This window comes from Erpetoichthys calabaricus, chromosome 9 (assembly GCF_900747795.2).
Source record: "Erpetoichthys calabaricus chromosome 9, fErpCal1.3, whole genome shotgun sequence".
NCBI classification, from domain to species: Eukaryota; Metazoa; Chordata; class Cladistia; order Polypteriformes; family Polypteridae; genus Erpetoichthys; species Erpetoichthys calabaricus.
In genome coordinates, this window is record NC_041402.2 from 81,353,224 (window position 1) to 81,365,621 (window position 12,398).

The 12,398-nt window shown below is 38.0% G+C and overlaps 1 protein-coding gene across 2 annotated transcripts in view; it reads left to right on the forward strand.

Moving 5' to 3' along the window:
- Positions 1-269: 269 nt before the first annotated feature.
- hprt1l (hypoxanthine phosphoribosyltransferase 1, like) overlaps positions 270-12,398 on the forward strand; it is a 29,775-nt gene continuing 17,646 nt past the window's right edge. Inside the window, exons 1-3 of one of the 2 annotated variants that reach the window (XM_051932020.1) lie at positions 270-591; positions 6,941-7,063; positions 9,761-9,944. In XM_051932020.1, the coding sequence (XP_051787980.1) occupies positions 7,029-7,063; positions 9,761-9,944 (219 nt within the window). In that variant the 5' untranslated portion in view covers positions 270-591; positions 6,941-7,028. The remainder of the gene's footprint in view (positions 592-6,940; positions 7,064-9,760; positions 9,945-12,398) is intronic. The other variant, XM_028809812.2, reaches the window with a different exon arrangement.

The window sequence follows — 12,398 nt, forward strand, 5'->3', positions numbered from 1 at the left end:
ATTAACACTATGCATGAGGATAATTTCAGTAAAAGCAAATTATAATACACTTTGATAGCTTCTACGTAACAAAACCAGTATCGTTAGACTAGACCTGTAGGCTGTTTATATACACTTTTAACACTGGTAATTTTTCTTTTTACCTTAAGTTTTTAAGCGTATTTAAAGAATCAAACGATAGTATGTGTATACTTTTACTCACAGATCTATGACGACTACATTACGATTCCAAAGAACTTATTATAAACGGGCGCTCGTACACACGTAACAGAGTTCTTACCATGTGCGTAACAATCGGGAAGCTGTTTGGGCTAATAGAATATGTGACAAGAGGATGCTAAATCCAGGGCGGCTCCAAATAAATCAGATTATTCAACCAAAAGGATTGTGACGTCAAGGTTTTAAACGGCGGGTTGCGCCCAATACAGGTGGCTACCGCTGAGCAGCGGAAGAGCAAGACGAGAACACGCAACGGGCGGTGACCTTTCGCCGCCTGAGGAGATGTGAAGAGGACGGCTCCGGTGATGTGACCCTAGCTGTGGAGAAACTCTGCTTCCGCACGTCTCTACTATCATGTCCTCGGGTCTCAGGGTATGATGCGATTTTTATAATGTTATTATAGGGATGTTAATTAAAAAAAAAACAAGCCGCATTTTGCGTATTTTTTATTATTAATAAACGCGTCTTATTACGGTAGGCAGCAAAAGATAATTTTGTGCCTGGTGTGCGTACGTTGCTGAGAAAGAATCGCGTGAACAGTGTACAGCTGAAATGTCGTTTTTTATTTATTTAAACTACCTCACTACATTCCGCGCTTGATGTTATTTTACTGTTGCCTTTTGGCCTCAGAATTATTGTCAAGGGTAATCGGGGCTCCACATTATTCGAATTTGCGCCCTCGGAAGTTTTTAAATTTCAGCAGCGAATACCTAAAGCGGAAGGCACATTCAACAAGCTGCTCTCTTTGACAGTTGCTATGGAGACTCCTATAAACTGTGTGCGAGCTGTTCGCTTTGCGTTGTATTTGACGTTTGGAAAAATGTGCAGTTACCTGGTTCAGGTTTTACCTGGTGACCTTAAACGGGAATTGCTCGGTAAATGACTGTGGTGTGATGGTTGCACGAGTTTTCCTCTCCTATGCCAAAGATCTACGGGTTACGTTAATTAGCGACTCTAAATTGACCCGCCATGTAACTCCTGGATTGGTCCTTGCCTTGCATCCAAACCTCCGAAGATTTCGGCCCGCCCGCTTAAACAGCCAATTACGAAGGGATGGATGGATGGATGAGAATTGGTGTAAAGTTCTTTCAATGTACGAGATACGCTATTTTAAGTAAACAAGTGGTTAGCATCTATGAGGAGGACTGTATCGCTTAAACGTTTTATTTATTTAGTATTCCATTCTTCAAATCACGCCAAATGCTTTACAGGCTCTGAAACGCGTTACGTGGCGTTACCATTAAAGCTGCATCAAGGCATTAACTGAAAAAGCTGCAGTTGGAGAGGCATTCCAAATGTTAACAATTGTTTTATTATTTTAATGTATGAAGGTCTGCATAAATTAAGCCTTCCTGTTGCTCATGTGTCTCTTATTAATGGAAATATTTTGTTTCTAAATATATTTACACGTTTTGCTCAAACTGGGATATAATATTATCCTCATGTTTATCTAATTAATACCAAGGATTTTTATTTGATAGCATACAATAAAAACATAAGACACATTAATTTGTAGATAGAATAATATGCACACCACAAAATGGATGCTAGCATGTTGCTCTTAAAGATAACTGATGTTGCTAGGGATACATTTAATAATCAGCAAATACTGTATCTCTGATTGGACATCATCTTGACCAATAGAATAATAAAGTAGAGGTGCTACCCATCTAAAACAGGTTGAAATCTAAGTAATATGTGTAGACCTCTGTATTAGTGTTTACAGTGCATCTATTGGAATATATATTGTAATGCATATATTAATAAAATGCATTGAACTTGACATTCCAAAAGATGGTGCATCACAAACATATCATGTCATTTTTCCAACCCATTTAATCAATACCATTAGCCTATCCCAGCTAGCACAGGGCGCAAGACAGGAACAAACCCTGGAAAAGGTGGCAGTCCACAATTTCGTGTCAGTCCAACTAACCTGTATGTCTTTAGACAGTGGGAGGAAACTGGAACACCCAGAAGAAACCTACACAGACATGGGAAGAACATACTGTGGTCGTGAACTCCGGTCTCCTTGCTGTGAGGCGACAGTGCTACCTCTGTGCTACGGTGCCGTCCATCCCAAACATTTGCAGTAATAAAATGGATTACTACAGATGTTTGTGGTGCATCATCTGTTGGTCTGACACATGTAATGCATTTTATTACTACAGATTTTTGTGATGCACCATCTGTTGGAATGACACACAACTCTTACGTTTCTGTTATATGCCATTTGGTATGGGATGCATAAAAACAGTGTTGTTTGTTTGTGATTAAACCATCTGTTGGTTTGACAAATGCAATGCACATGTCCATTTAGTTGCCATTTGGTATGGAATTCATAAAATCAATGTCAATGTGTGTTTGCTGTGTGCCATTACAAGTGTAATGCTTTTTATTACTACAAAGGTTTGTGATGCACCATCTGTTAGAATGACAGAGCCTTTGCAACTGGACGGACATACAGATACAAAGAAACACAGACACTTTTCCTTTTATTAAGGATGGCTAACTGTGTTTCCCAGCATTGCACTGTTTTTTGATTTCTAAACATTTTATTGTAAATTTAACTTCAAATTTGTCTGAACAAACAATTGTAGAGATGCCCATGCAAGAAGCAGTTTGAACGGATATGTCTGGCTATAATCTCCAAAATGTCCGGGAACAGCAGCCTTTTGGAATAGAAGGGGTAATCTGACAAAATGAGAGGAATCCGTAATATAAATTTGGATTCTCCTTTATCAAGTCCCGTTAAGATCATGGCAACATGTTCTGCCACCAAGTCACCCCAATCAGACTGTCATTCAGCTTAAAAGTTAGCCTCTTACATTGAAAATGAGGGGCTTAATACTTCCAAGAAAAATCTAATCCTTTCTTGCCAATGACATTGAACACCATATATTTTATATTTAAAGTTGGACAATACCAGGGTTGGCCTTCAATTTTTTGAAAATATATACAGTGTTTTTTAATGCTGAAACAAACCTTCACCAAGCTAGCTTTACTTCTGCAGATACAGCCATGTTTCCTGGCTTTTTCAAAGTATTATTTTAAAAGTCTGTTGTGATTTTAAAGTGTGTGGGGGATTATTGTATTTAGACTAAATATGATTCATGACCCCGCATTGTTATGAGATTTGACTCCACTATGTGGTTATTACTAGTGGTTAAGAGAATACATCTTCAAATACGACAGGAAAACAGTGGTGATCAGGTTGCAATGCTGGTGTAATAGTGAGAGATCATGCTTGCAACCCCAAATTGCAAAAAAATACATTTGGATATACTGTAATATAGCTCCACCCAGGGCAGCATGGAGCCACAACAAAAATACTTGATTAAAGAGAAATTTAATGTAATGGGTGGGAAAAGAACCTGGAGCCTGAGTTTGAAATGCAGGCATGCTAACCATTAGGCCATCATCGCAATGTTTATTGTTCGATTGCACTTTAGTATTTCATGCCATTTGTTCCAGCCCTAAACTACTCCTGCTGCCCAGGTGAAGGTTATATGTCAAAAACTGGTCTTGAGGTGACAAGTATTTATGTGCCAAGTTTCAAGTGAGGGACAAAAATTGGGCGTAATGTAAACACAGATTGTTTTACCAAAAAAGACATTTTTCTATTAATAAATATCTTGAAACAGAATAATGAAAGGCATATTTTAAAAGCTATAATCGAGTAGTCCTCCCTCTACCCCTACACAGGTTTAATAGTCAGCTTGTTTTTACCAAATTGTGTTGTTACGCAGTCTTATTCTCTGTTAACCCTCACCATAGCTCAAGATCGTGGATACCATGTTTAAACTGAACCCTGGATATCAGTAATTTATAACACTACCCACATGCATTGATACTGGCTTGTAGATCGGTTCACCCAAGACTCTGAATTGACTATCAATTGGCATCCCATCCTCGACTGTCTCTTACCTTGCACCCAGTGCTTCTAAGATTGGGTATATTCATGCTCCCCGTGACCCCAAACTTGATTAGTTGGGTTAGAACATGGAGGATTGAGTGGTAATTTACTTGACAGGCAGATAATCCATCTTATAGACATGAGGAGAACTTGTCTATGAATCTGTGGAGTTTGCAGGACTGGCCTAATGTTGACTTACTTATTCATGCCTTATACTTTCTGGGTTTGGTTCCAGCTGCCCCACAACCCAGCGGGTTTGAAAAATGGATGGACTGGTATTCAAACCCAGGTTCCTGGAACTATAAGGCAACAATACTACCAACTGTACCCAACTAAATAAGAGTAACATTTGACATCAACTGTAAGAAGACCATTTGCAGAACTTTGTAGAACACAACTACAAGGGGGCTTATTCACGTGTTATGAATCTAGTATATATTGCTCTATTACAGGGGTGGCGAACTCCAGGCCTCGTGTGCCGCAGTGGCTGCAGGTTTTCATTCTTACCATCTTCTTAATTAGTGACCAGTTTTTGCTGCTGATTACTTCTTTTTATTATCTTGATTCAGGCCCCACAGTTGTTTCTTTTTCTTTAATTAGCAGCCAAACAATATTGAGACACAAAACAAACCACCACATGACCAGCTCCCTTGTGCCCATTACACAATATCTGAAATTTAAAGAGAGGTGATGGTCTTGGTAAGGTTGATCTCTCAGGTCACCAAAACATTTTGATGGTGCTCTTAGAAAGAACAGAAAAACAACAGTTTTCGAAATGTGTGCTGTGGCAGAATGAGAGCAGCAACAAGCCATGGAATTAAATAACGGGTTTAATTAACAGCAAAAATTGGCTTCTCATTAAGAAAGTGATTGGAGTGAAATTGGTTGGAGTTTGAAGCCCCAATTTAACTGGTCATCTGTTGGCTCGTTTCACATCTCATTTCTGCTTGGCTGTCATTTAATGAAGAAAGTAATCAATTCAGAGGGCTGAACTTTTCTAATAGGACTATTAAAGTGATGAGGAAAAAGTTAATTAGCAGTGAAAACTGGTCACTGATTAGGAAAAGGGTTAGAATGAAAACCTGCAGCCACTGCGGCACTCCTGGCCTGGAGTTTGCCACCCCTGCTCTATTATAAAATAAAATCTTGAGACGAGACTATTGCCAAGAGATTTTTTCAAGTCCCACGCTCCTTTCAACCATTTTCAAATACACCCACGGTCCTCTCATCTCTCATTCATGTGAATGCTTTTGTCAGACACCGTTCCTGCGCTCTCAGCTCTTATAAATGTTTACGTTTTCCTCACTTTACGTTCCCAATAAAAGAAGACTTATTATGTCCAAATCTTATTGAAGAAATTAATCCCAAAGGATTATTAACAGAAGAAATGAGAACACGGGCAATCCTAGCACGGAGAAATGATGACATCAAATGAATTAACGTGAAAATTGTCGATCGGTTACACAGCAAATTGGTTAAATGCGTATCAATTGACTATGCTGAAACAGTTGGTGGTGATGTTGCAGAAGATGAAAACATCAACTTGCAATATCCCGTAGAATATCTACAACCATTAACACCATCCGGTCTTCCACCGGCCGAATTACTATTGAAAGAAGGATGTATCGTAATGTTATTGTGTAATTTATGTCCGAGTGATGGGCTATGCAATAGTACAAGATTAGTTGTATTCAAAATTGGTTGAACAATTCTGACATGTAAAATTTTAACAGGCGACAAGAAAGGTAATGTAGTATATTTTCTGTGGATAACATTAAACACCAAAGTAGATCTTGATATGCCATTCATATAAAAACATTTACCGTTACAATAGCTTTTGCTATGACAATTAACAAATCACAGGGACAAACATTAGAAAAAGTTGATTTATTTATTAGAGAGAAAGAAACGATATTCACTCACAGGTTGCTTTGTCACGATGTAAGTCCAAACACAGAATCAAAATTCAATGCAATATTGACAAAAAGTTAATTAAAAAAATTGTTTTTACTGAAGTTTTACAGTAAAAGTGTAAGTTTAAAAAGTATTTGCATGTTAATTTCAAAGCAAAACAGAATGAAAATGTATAACGCAACGAATACCTCTAACGCAAGATAAAACATAATTTTCTTTCAATTTATTACATTTTACTGTTTTTTACTATGGTTAATTACTCGCTGTAATGTAAAATAGTTAGTTCTATTGTGCATATGTAACAATTCCAATGAAAATAACAATCTGTTTAAACTGTACATCCGCTTCCCCATACGCGAATGGCAGATCTGCGAAATGGCTAGTGTGTAGTGCCCGCCCGGGGGTTGGTGAGTTGTTTAAAGATTTATCAGCTGTAAGCAAGCTGGTTGTGAGTTGTGCCTACAGATTTCTTGAGAATGCATAATATAATAAATTCAATCCACTTAATCCAGCCCAGGGCACTATCAGGCACCAGTGCATCACAGGGCCCATTCATGTTCATTCCCACCCAGGGCTAATTTGGAATTGCCAGATACACTAATTGGTACTGGCACCCTGCACGGGGTTTGTTCCTGCCTTGCGCCCTGTGCTGGCTGGGATTGGTTCCAGCAGACCCCTGTGACCCTGTGTTAGGATATAGTAGGTTGGAAAATGACTGACTGACTGACTAATTGGTACTTATTTGAGGAGACAGGAAGGAAAGCAGAACACCCAGAGTGAGAACAGACTGAGCTACTGGGATTTGAACCAAGCAGGTTGGAGAAACTGTGCCACCCTTACAGATGCCTTACTCCTTGACAACATGAACATCTCAACATGCTCTTCTTTCAGATTCCAGATGATGAGAAGGGCCATGATCTAAATATGTTTTGCATACCTAAACATTATGAAGATGACTTAGAAAGGGTTTTCATTCCTCATGGACTTATTATGGACAGGTAGGCATTGTAAACGGTGAGTAGACGCTTTTAAGTATATTAAGCTGTTTTTCCTGTTTCGGTGCTTTAACCCAAGTTCACCGTTCCCTGGAGAGTGGTTCAAAATGATCAAAGGAAGGTTTGTGCCCACTATGGGCAACCAAACTGCAATTCCTTTTAGTTCAGTGTAGCACCTTAACACCTTCTGTTCCAAGGCATTTCACTCTTTTCTTTTGAATCTTTCATTCGTTTGATTTTTGCATGAAGCTGTTTAAAAATTATAAGAAAATATGCACACTGTGCAATATCTGTTATAGCAAATAAAATCAAGCCATTATGCTTTCTAAACATTTAAAGATGTTTATGTTTATGCTAGTTTTATATTGCTTACCATGGATTCAAAAGATAGACAAGTCTTCACTGTGTTGCCAGCCACTGCATCTTCTGCTTAACTCGGAGAACAATAGCACTGTCGGGGGATTTAATACATAAAGTTAACGTGAATGAAAATTCCAGTCATTATGTAATGACACCCTAGGTTGAGAGAGGGTGCAGGCTGTTGGGGTGCCGTTTTTCAGCTACTGACAATATAAATTTAGGAGTATTAGAACTTTGATTCTAATGCATTACACCAGGACACGCAAGTATCATTTGTAACCAAACATCTTCAGAAAGTTTTTTGCCTAAGTGCTTCAGCAATGCACGTATATATTTTATAATGTTCAGTATGTGAAAGCTGTGGATTAATATATCTTGCATAATTTGATAAAAAGCAAATGAATACAAATACCAAGATGCATTTAGGTAAATAAAAATAATAATATGATATTCTCAAATTGGCTTAATCTAGGTCAGGGTTGCTGGGGAGGGCTATCCTGGCTGTATTAGGCACAAAGCAGGAACCATCCCTGTGGAATGGGTACAAATTCTTCATACATCTACACATCCCTTCACAATTTACAAACACAAATAAATATAACCTGCTATTTGGGAAAGTTAGAGAAAAGCTGAAATAGCCAGAGGAAAACTCACACACAATGTAAAAACTAAACACAAGATGACAAACTGGGTGTGGGATTTGAACCCAGAACACTGGATGACAACAGTCCTGCACAGACAGCATGTTTGTTTAATAAGTTAAAGAGCAAATCCTCTTGCTGACATGACATTCTCAAGCCAGCTTAATCCAATTCAGGATTGTGGAAGGCAGAGCCTACTCGGGCAGCACCAGCCGCAATGCAGGAACCAGCAGTGGATGGGGTGCTGTTACATTGCAATACTTTTGCAGTAGTGGAAAAAGCCTGCTGCATGGTGTTGACTAAAACCCATTGTGATCAGTTTTTCCGAACATTGATCAGTATATTGAATTCTCTGCATTGATTATAGCAGGGGTTCTCAACCTCGGTCCTGGGGGCACACTGTGGCTTCAGGTTTTTGTTCCAACCAGATTCCTAATCGGTGACAACAACTGATAACACGGATCTCATTTAATTAGCTGGTATTTCTTTTTTGTTCTCTTATTCTACATTCAGAAAAGCACAACAGCATGATTTTTACATTTAGAAGACACTTAATGTTTTTATTTTTCTCTTTTCATTATATTTTGCCCTTTCTCTGTGCAGTTTTTCCCCTTTTTTGCATCTTCTTAATGACAATTAAAAATGAGCAGAGCAGGCACACTGGCAAACAACACTGAATAATCAAAGGCTGCAACTATAGCGTCAGACCCACTAATTAGTAAATAATGGATTAATTAAACAATTAGAACACATAAAAAAGAAGAATTAAAATCAAGATGAAAATATTGTTAAAAAGAAAAAAATACATTATTCCCATATAACAGCTTGGTACATTTTAATAATTTTTTTTTTTTTTACCAAACTTAGTTTTCTATCTCTTTATTATATAAAAAAATCCTGGGACGAGACAAGACTTTTTAGCCTGGGATGAGACATGACTTTTTCAGGGAAATGACGAGACTTTGTGCCAAGAGATTTAACCATGGCCGGGGCTGGCAATTAAAGACAAAGAGTAGATGACAAAGTAGAACATCGTAAAGAGGTTCAAAAACGTTGGAGCGATACACATGCAGAGCAGATTAGAGATAATGAAAGTACTAAAATTCGAAACTCACAAAAAAATGATAGTAAAGATCGCATTAGCACAAACAAACGGAAATTATTACTCTGTGAAATAATGGAACAGCGAAAAGAGATCAAATATATTGTTCGGATTTAAACTTTTAAGTCAGAGACTTGCAGATCATCTAATTCGTGTTGCCATCAGGGAGAAGTAGTGTTTCTTCCCAATGGAGAGGCGTATCCGTGAGAATTAAAAGATTTGTTGTTTGGTGAAAGTGAAATCCACATACATGAGTGGCAGAGACGCAAAGTGGCTGGCGCATAACACAGGCCGGAGGTTGGTGAGCAAAGCGAGCAGGGGCAAAGCCCCCTATTGTTCTATATTGTTTCCAAAACATAGAATCTGGGAAATAACAGTTTACTTAATTAGCCCAGGAGTCAAATTTAAAAACAGAAGCTGTTTGGAACAAAAACTTGCAGCCACAGGGGGTTCCCAGGACCAAGTTTGAGAACCCCTGGATTATACTGTTGATACGATTTCAAAATTTACCAGGAATTAACAAAAATAAAAGGATTTAATTTGGCCCCAAAGTTTGAATGCAGGGTACTGTGCTTGCTTTTAATTCTCCATTTTTCTGTCTCTTTTTCTGCAGAACTGAGCGTTTGGCCAGAGATATCATGCAGGATATGGGTGGGCATCACATTGTGGCTCTTTGTGTACTGAAAGGAGGCTATAAATTCTTTGCAGACCTGCTAGATTACATCAAGGCACTCAATCAAAACCGTGACACTTCGGTGCCATTGACTGTGGATTTCATTAGGCTAAAAAGCTACCATGTGAGTGCTTATTTATTGTGTTTTGTTTCTGAAATTAAATCTCTTCTGAAATGATTGTAAAATCACTATATTTAACAGATTTTTATCAAGTACTGCAGTTTTACCATGATAAACATATATTTGAGTGATAAAAATAAACTTGAAGCCAACACAATAATATTGTATTTCATAATGTGTATATGAGCCTGGAATAACATCAAAAACAGTGCATAAAACTGTCCAAACAAAATGACTGAGCATCTAACATTAGCACTCTTTGTCATTAATGTGCTAAATGTTTTTGCTCTGAAATGCTGAAAGCTGGCAACTTGTATATTAGGTACTTGGCACCCTTCACAGTTGCAGTGTAATCATGCAAATTGGCCTGCTCCACCATGTGAGAGACTGGGCATATTTGTTTGAAGCATCAAGTGTCTCTGTTTTTAGTACAATTTATTTGGTTAAAAAGAAAATTGATATTATAGGTCATGGCTATCACTTTGCTTATTTAAAAGCTTCTGATGATCTCTAAAGGACAAATAATACACCTTGAGAAAAGCAAAAGCCTGGCAAATACATCTCTCATCTCATCTTCTTGATTGTATTTCCCGATGAGGGCCATGGTGGCAGCAGACCAATACTTTCCTGTCCCCAGCTACAGATTCCAGTTCCTTTAGAGGAATTTTCATGATATTCCCAAGCCAGCCAAGAGAGAGATTCTCCCCAGCATGTCCTGGTTTGCCGCATGGTCTGCAATCAGTGAGATGTGGCTGGAGCACCTCTGAGGGGAGCTGCCGGTGGAGCATCCTTATGACATGAACAAACCACCTCAACTCGCTGCTCTAGATTTAGGGTATCAGCGACTCTACTTTGAGGCTGTCTTGAACTGCTGAGCTTCTCATCCTATCAATAGAGTGTCAGCCCAGCCACTTTGCAAAGAAACTGCCACTTTCTGACACTTGTACTTGTGATCGCAGTCTTTCGGTCATTACCCACAGCTCATGGGATGAGAAACAGCATCTTCAACTTTGAGGTCATGGGTTTCTCTCAGAAAAGAGTGGATAGCTTTCTACAGGTGAAAGGGGGATGACTGCCCTTAGTGGAGGAGCTAGAGTATATCAAGATACTAGCTGAAATACCCAGTGTTGCCCAGGAAGAAAAAAAAAGTTTTTTGTTTTTTTTTTTTAATTTTTTGAGAAAAATATAATTAAAAAAAAAAACCCACAACTTTAAGAATAAAAATATATTAACAAACAATGAAGACTCACTAATGTGCTTGTCTTGCAGTCTTGTATGTATGTTGTGATCCAGTTGACGCTCGGACCTGGCCAACTTTTTTTAAGTTCAAAAGCAACAGGGGTGCGGTGGTGCTCAAACATAAAGAATGCTGGCAGTCACCTCTAGTTCGCCCTCTGGTGGTCATTCCGAGTGTCATCTGGATGATAACACGCATAGAAGACCGCAAGATTGTTACTTTATATATATAAATAAATATAAAAGTCGGGTCTTGAAACCCAAAAAATCGATCAAAAAATCAGACCCTGACTTATACGACCGTTCAAAAATACAACACTTAATTTTTTTCCCATCTTCTTGCCTCCTCCAATCTCGCATCAGTCTCTCAGACATATTGAATTTTGTTGCAGCAGCGAAGTTACCATTTTCTTTCGCCACTTCAATGACTTTTATTTTAAAACCAGCTTCATATTTTCTTCTGATCGAACGCTCCATTGTAGATAAGGGATGCTCTTATGATAAAGGTGTATGAGGGTGAAAGATACAAAAAACACTAAACCGTGCAAACGTAGCTTCGGAATAGTTCGGGTATTACTGGGTGGTCACGTAGGCACAATACATAGGAAAAAAAGGCCATGTGCTCCGTGGTTACTCTCTCAGGTGGGCGTTAGCATATCATAATCTCGGACCAATAGCGTGAGTTTTCCGCATTCGACTTATACGACTGACATTATAAAATACCATAAAATATACGGTAAAATGAAGCCCAGACTTATCCGCAAGTATATAGGTCTATTTTCTCTCTCTCTCTCTCTCTCTCTCTCTCATATATATATATATATATATATATATATATATATATATATATATATACAGTATATATAATATGTATGTATGTATGTATGTATGTATGTATGTATGTATGTATGTATATATATGTGAATATATATATAAAATAAATAATGGTTTTCAGAATAATATATAAAGTCTGTGTTCTGAATATATAACACCAAAGCCTGATTATATAAAGTCAGTCAGTCATCATCCAGCCCGCTATATCCTAAAGTCAAAACTTGAATATATAAAGTCATTCCTGATTTATATATAACGTCAAAGCCTGATGTAAAATCAGTATCGGAATATATAAAGTCCTTTTTGAATATATAAAGTCAGCGTTGGAATCAAAATGAGTCCCAAAAATAGTTAGAATTGGCTGGGCTGGCATCCCATTTCATTTCA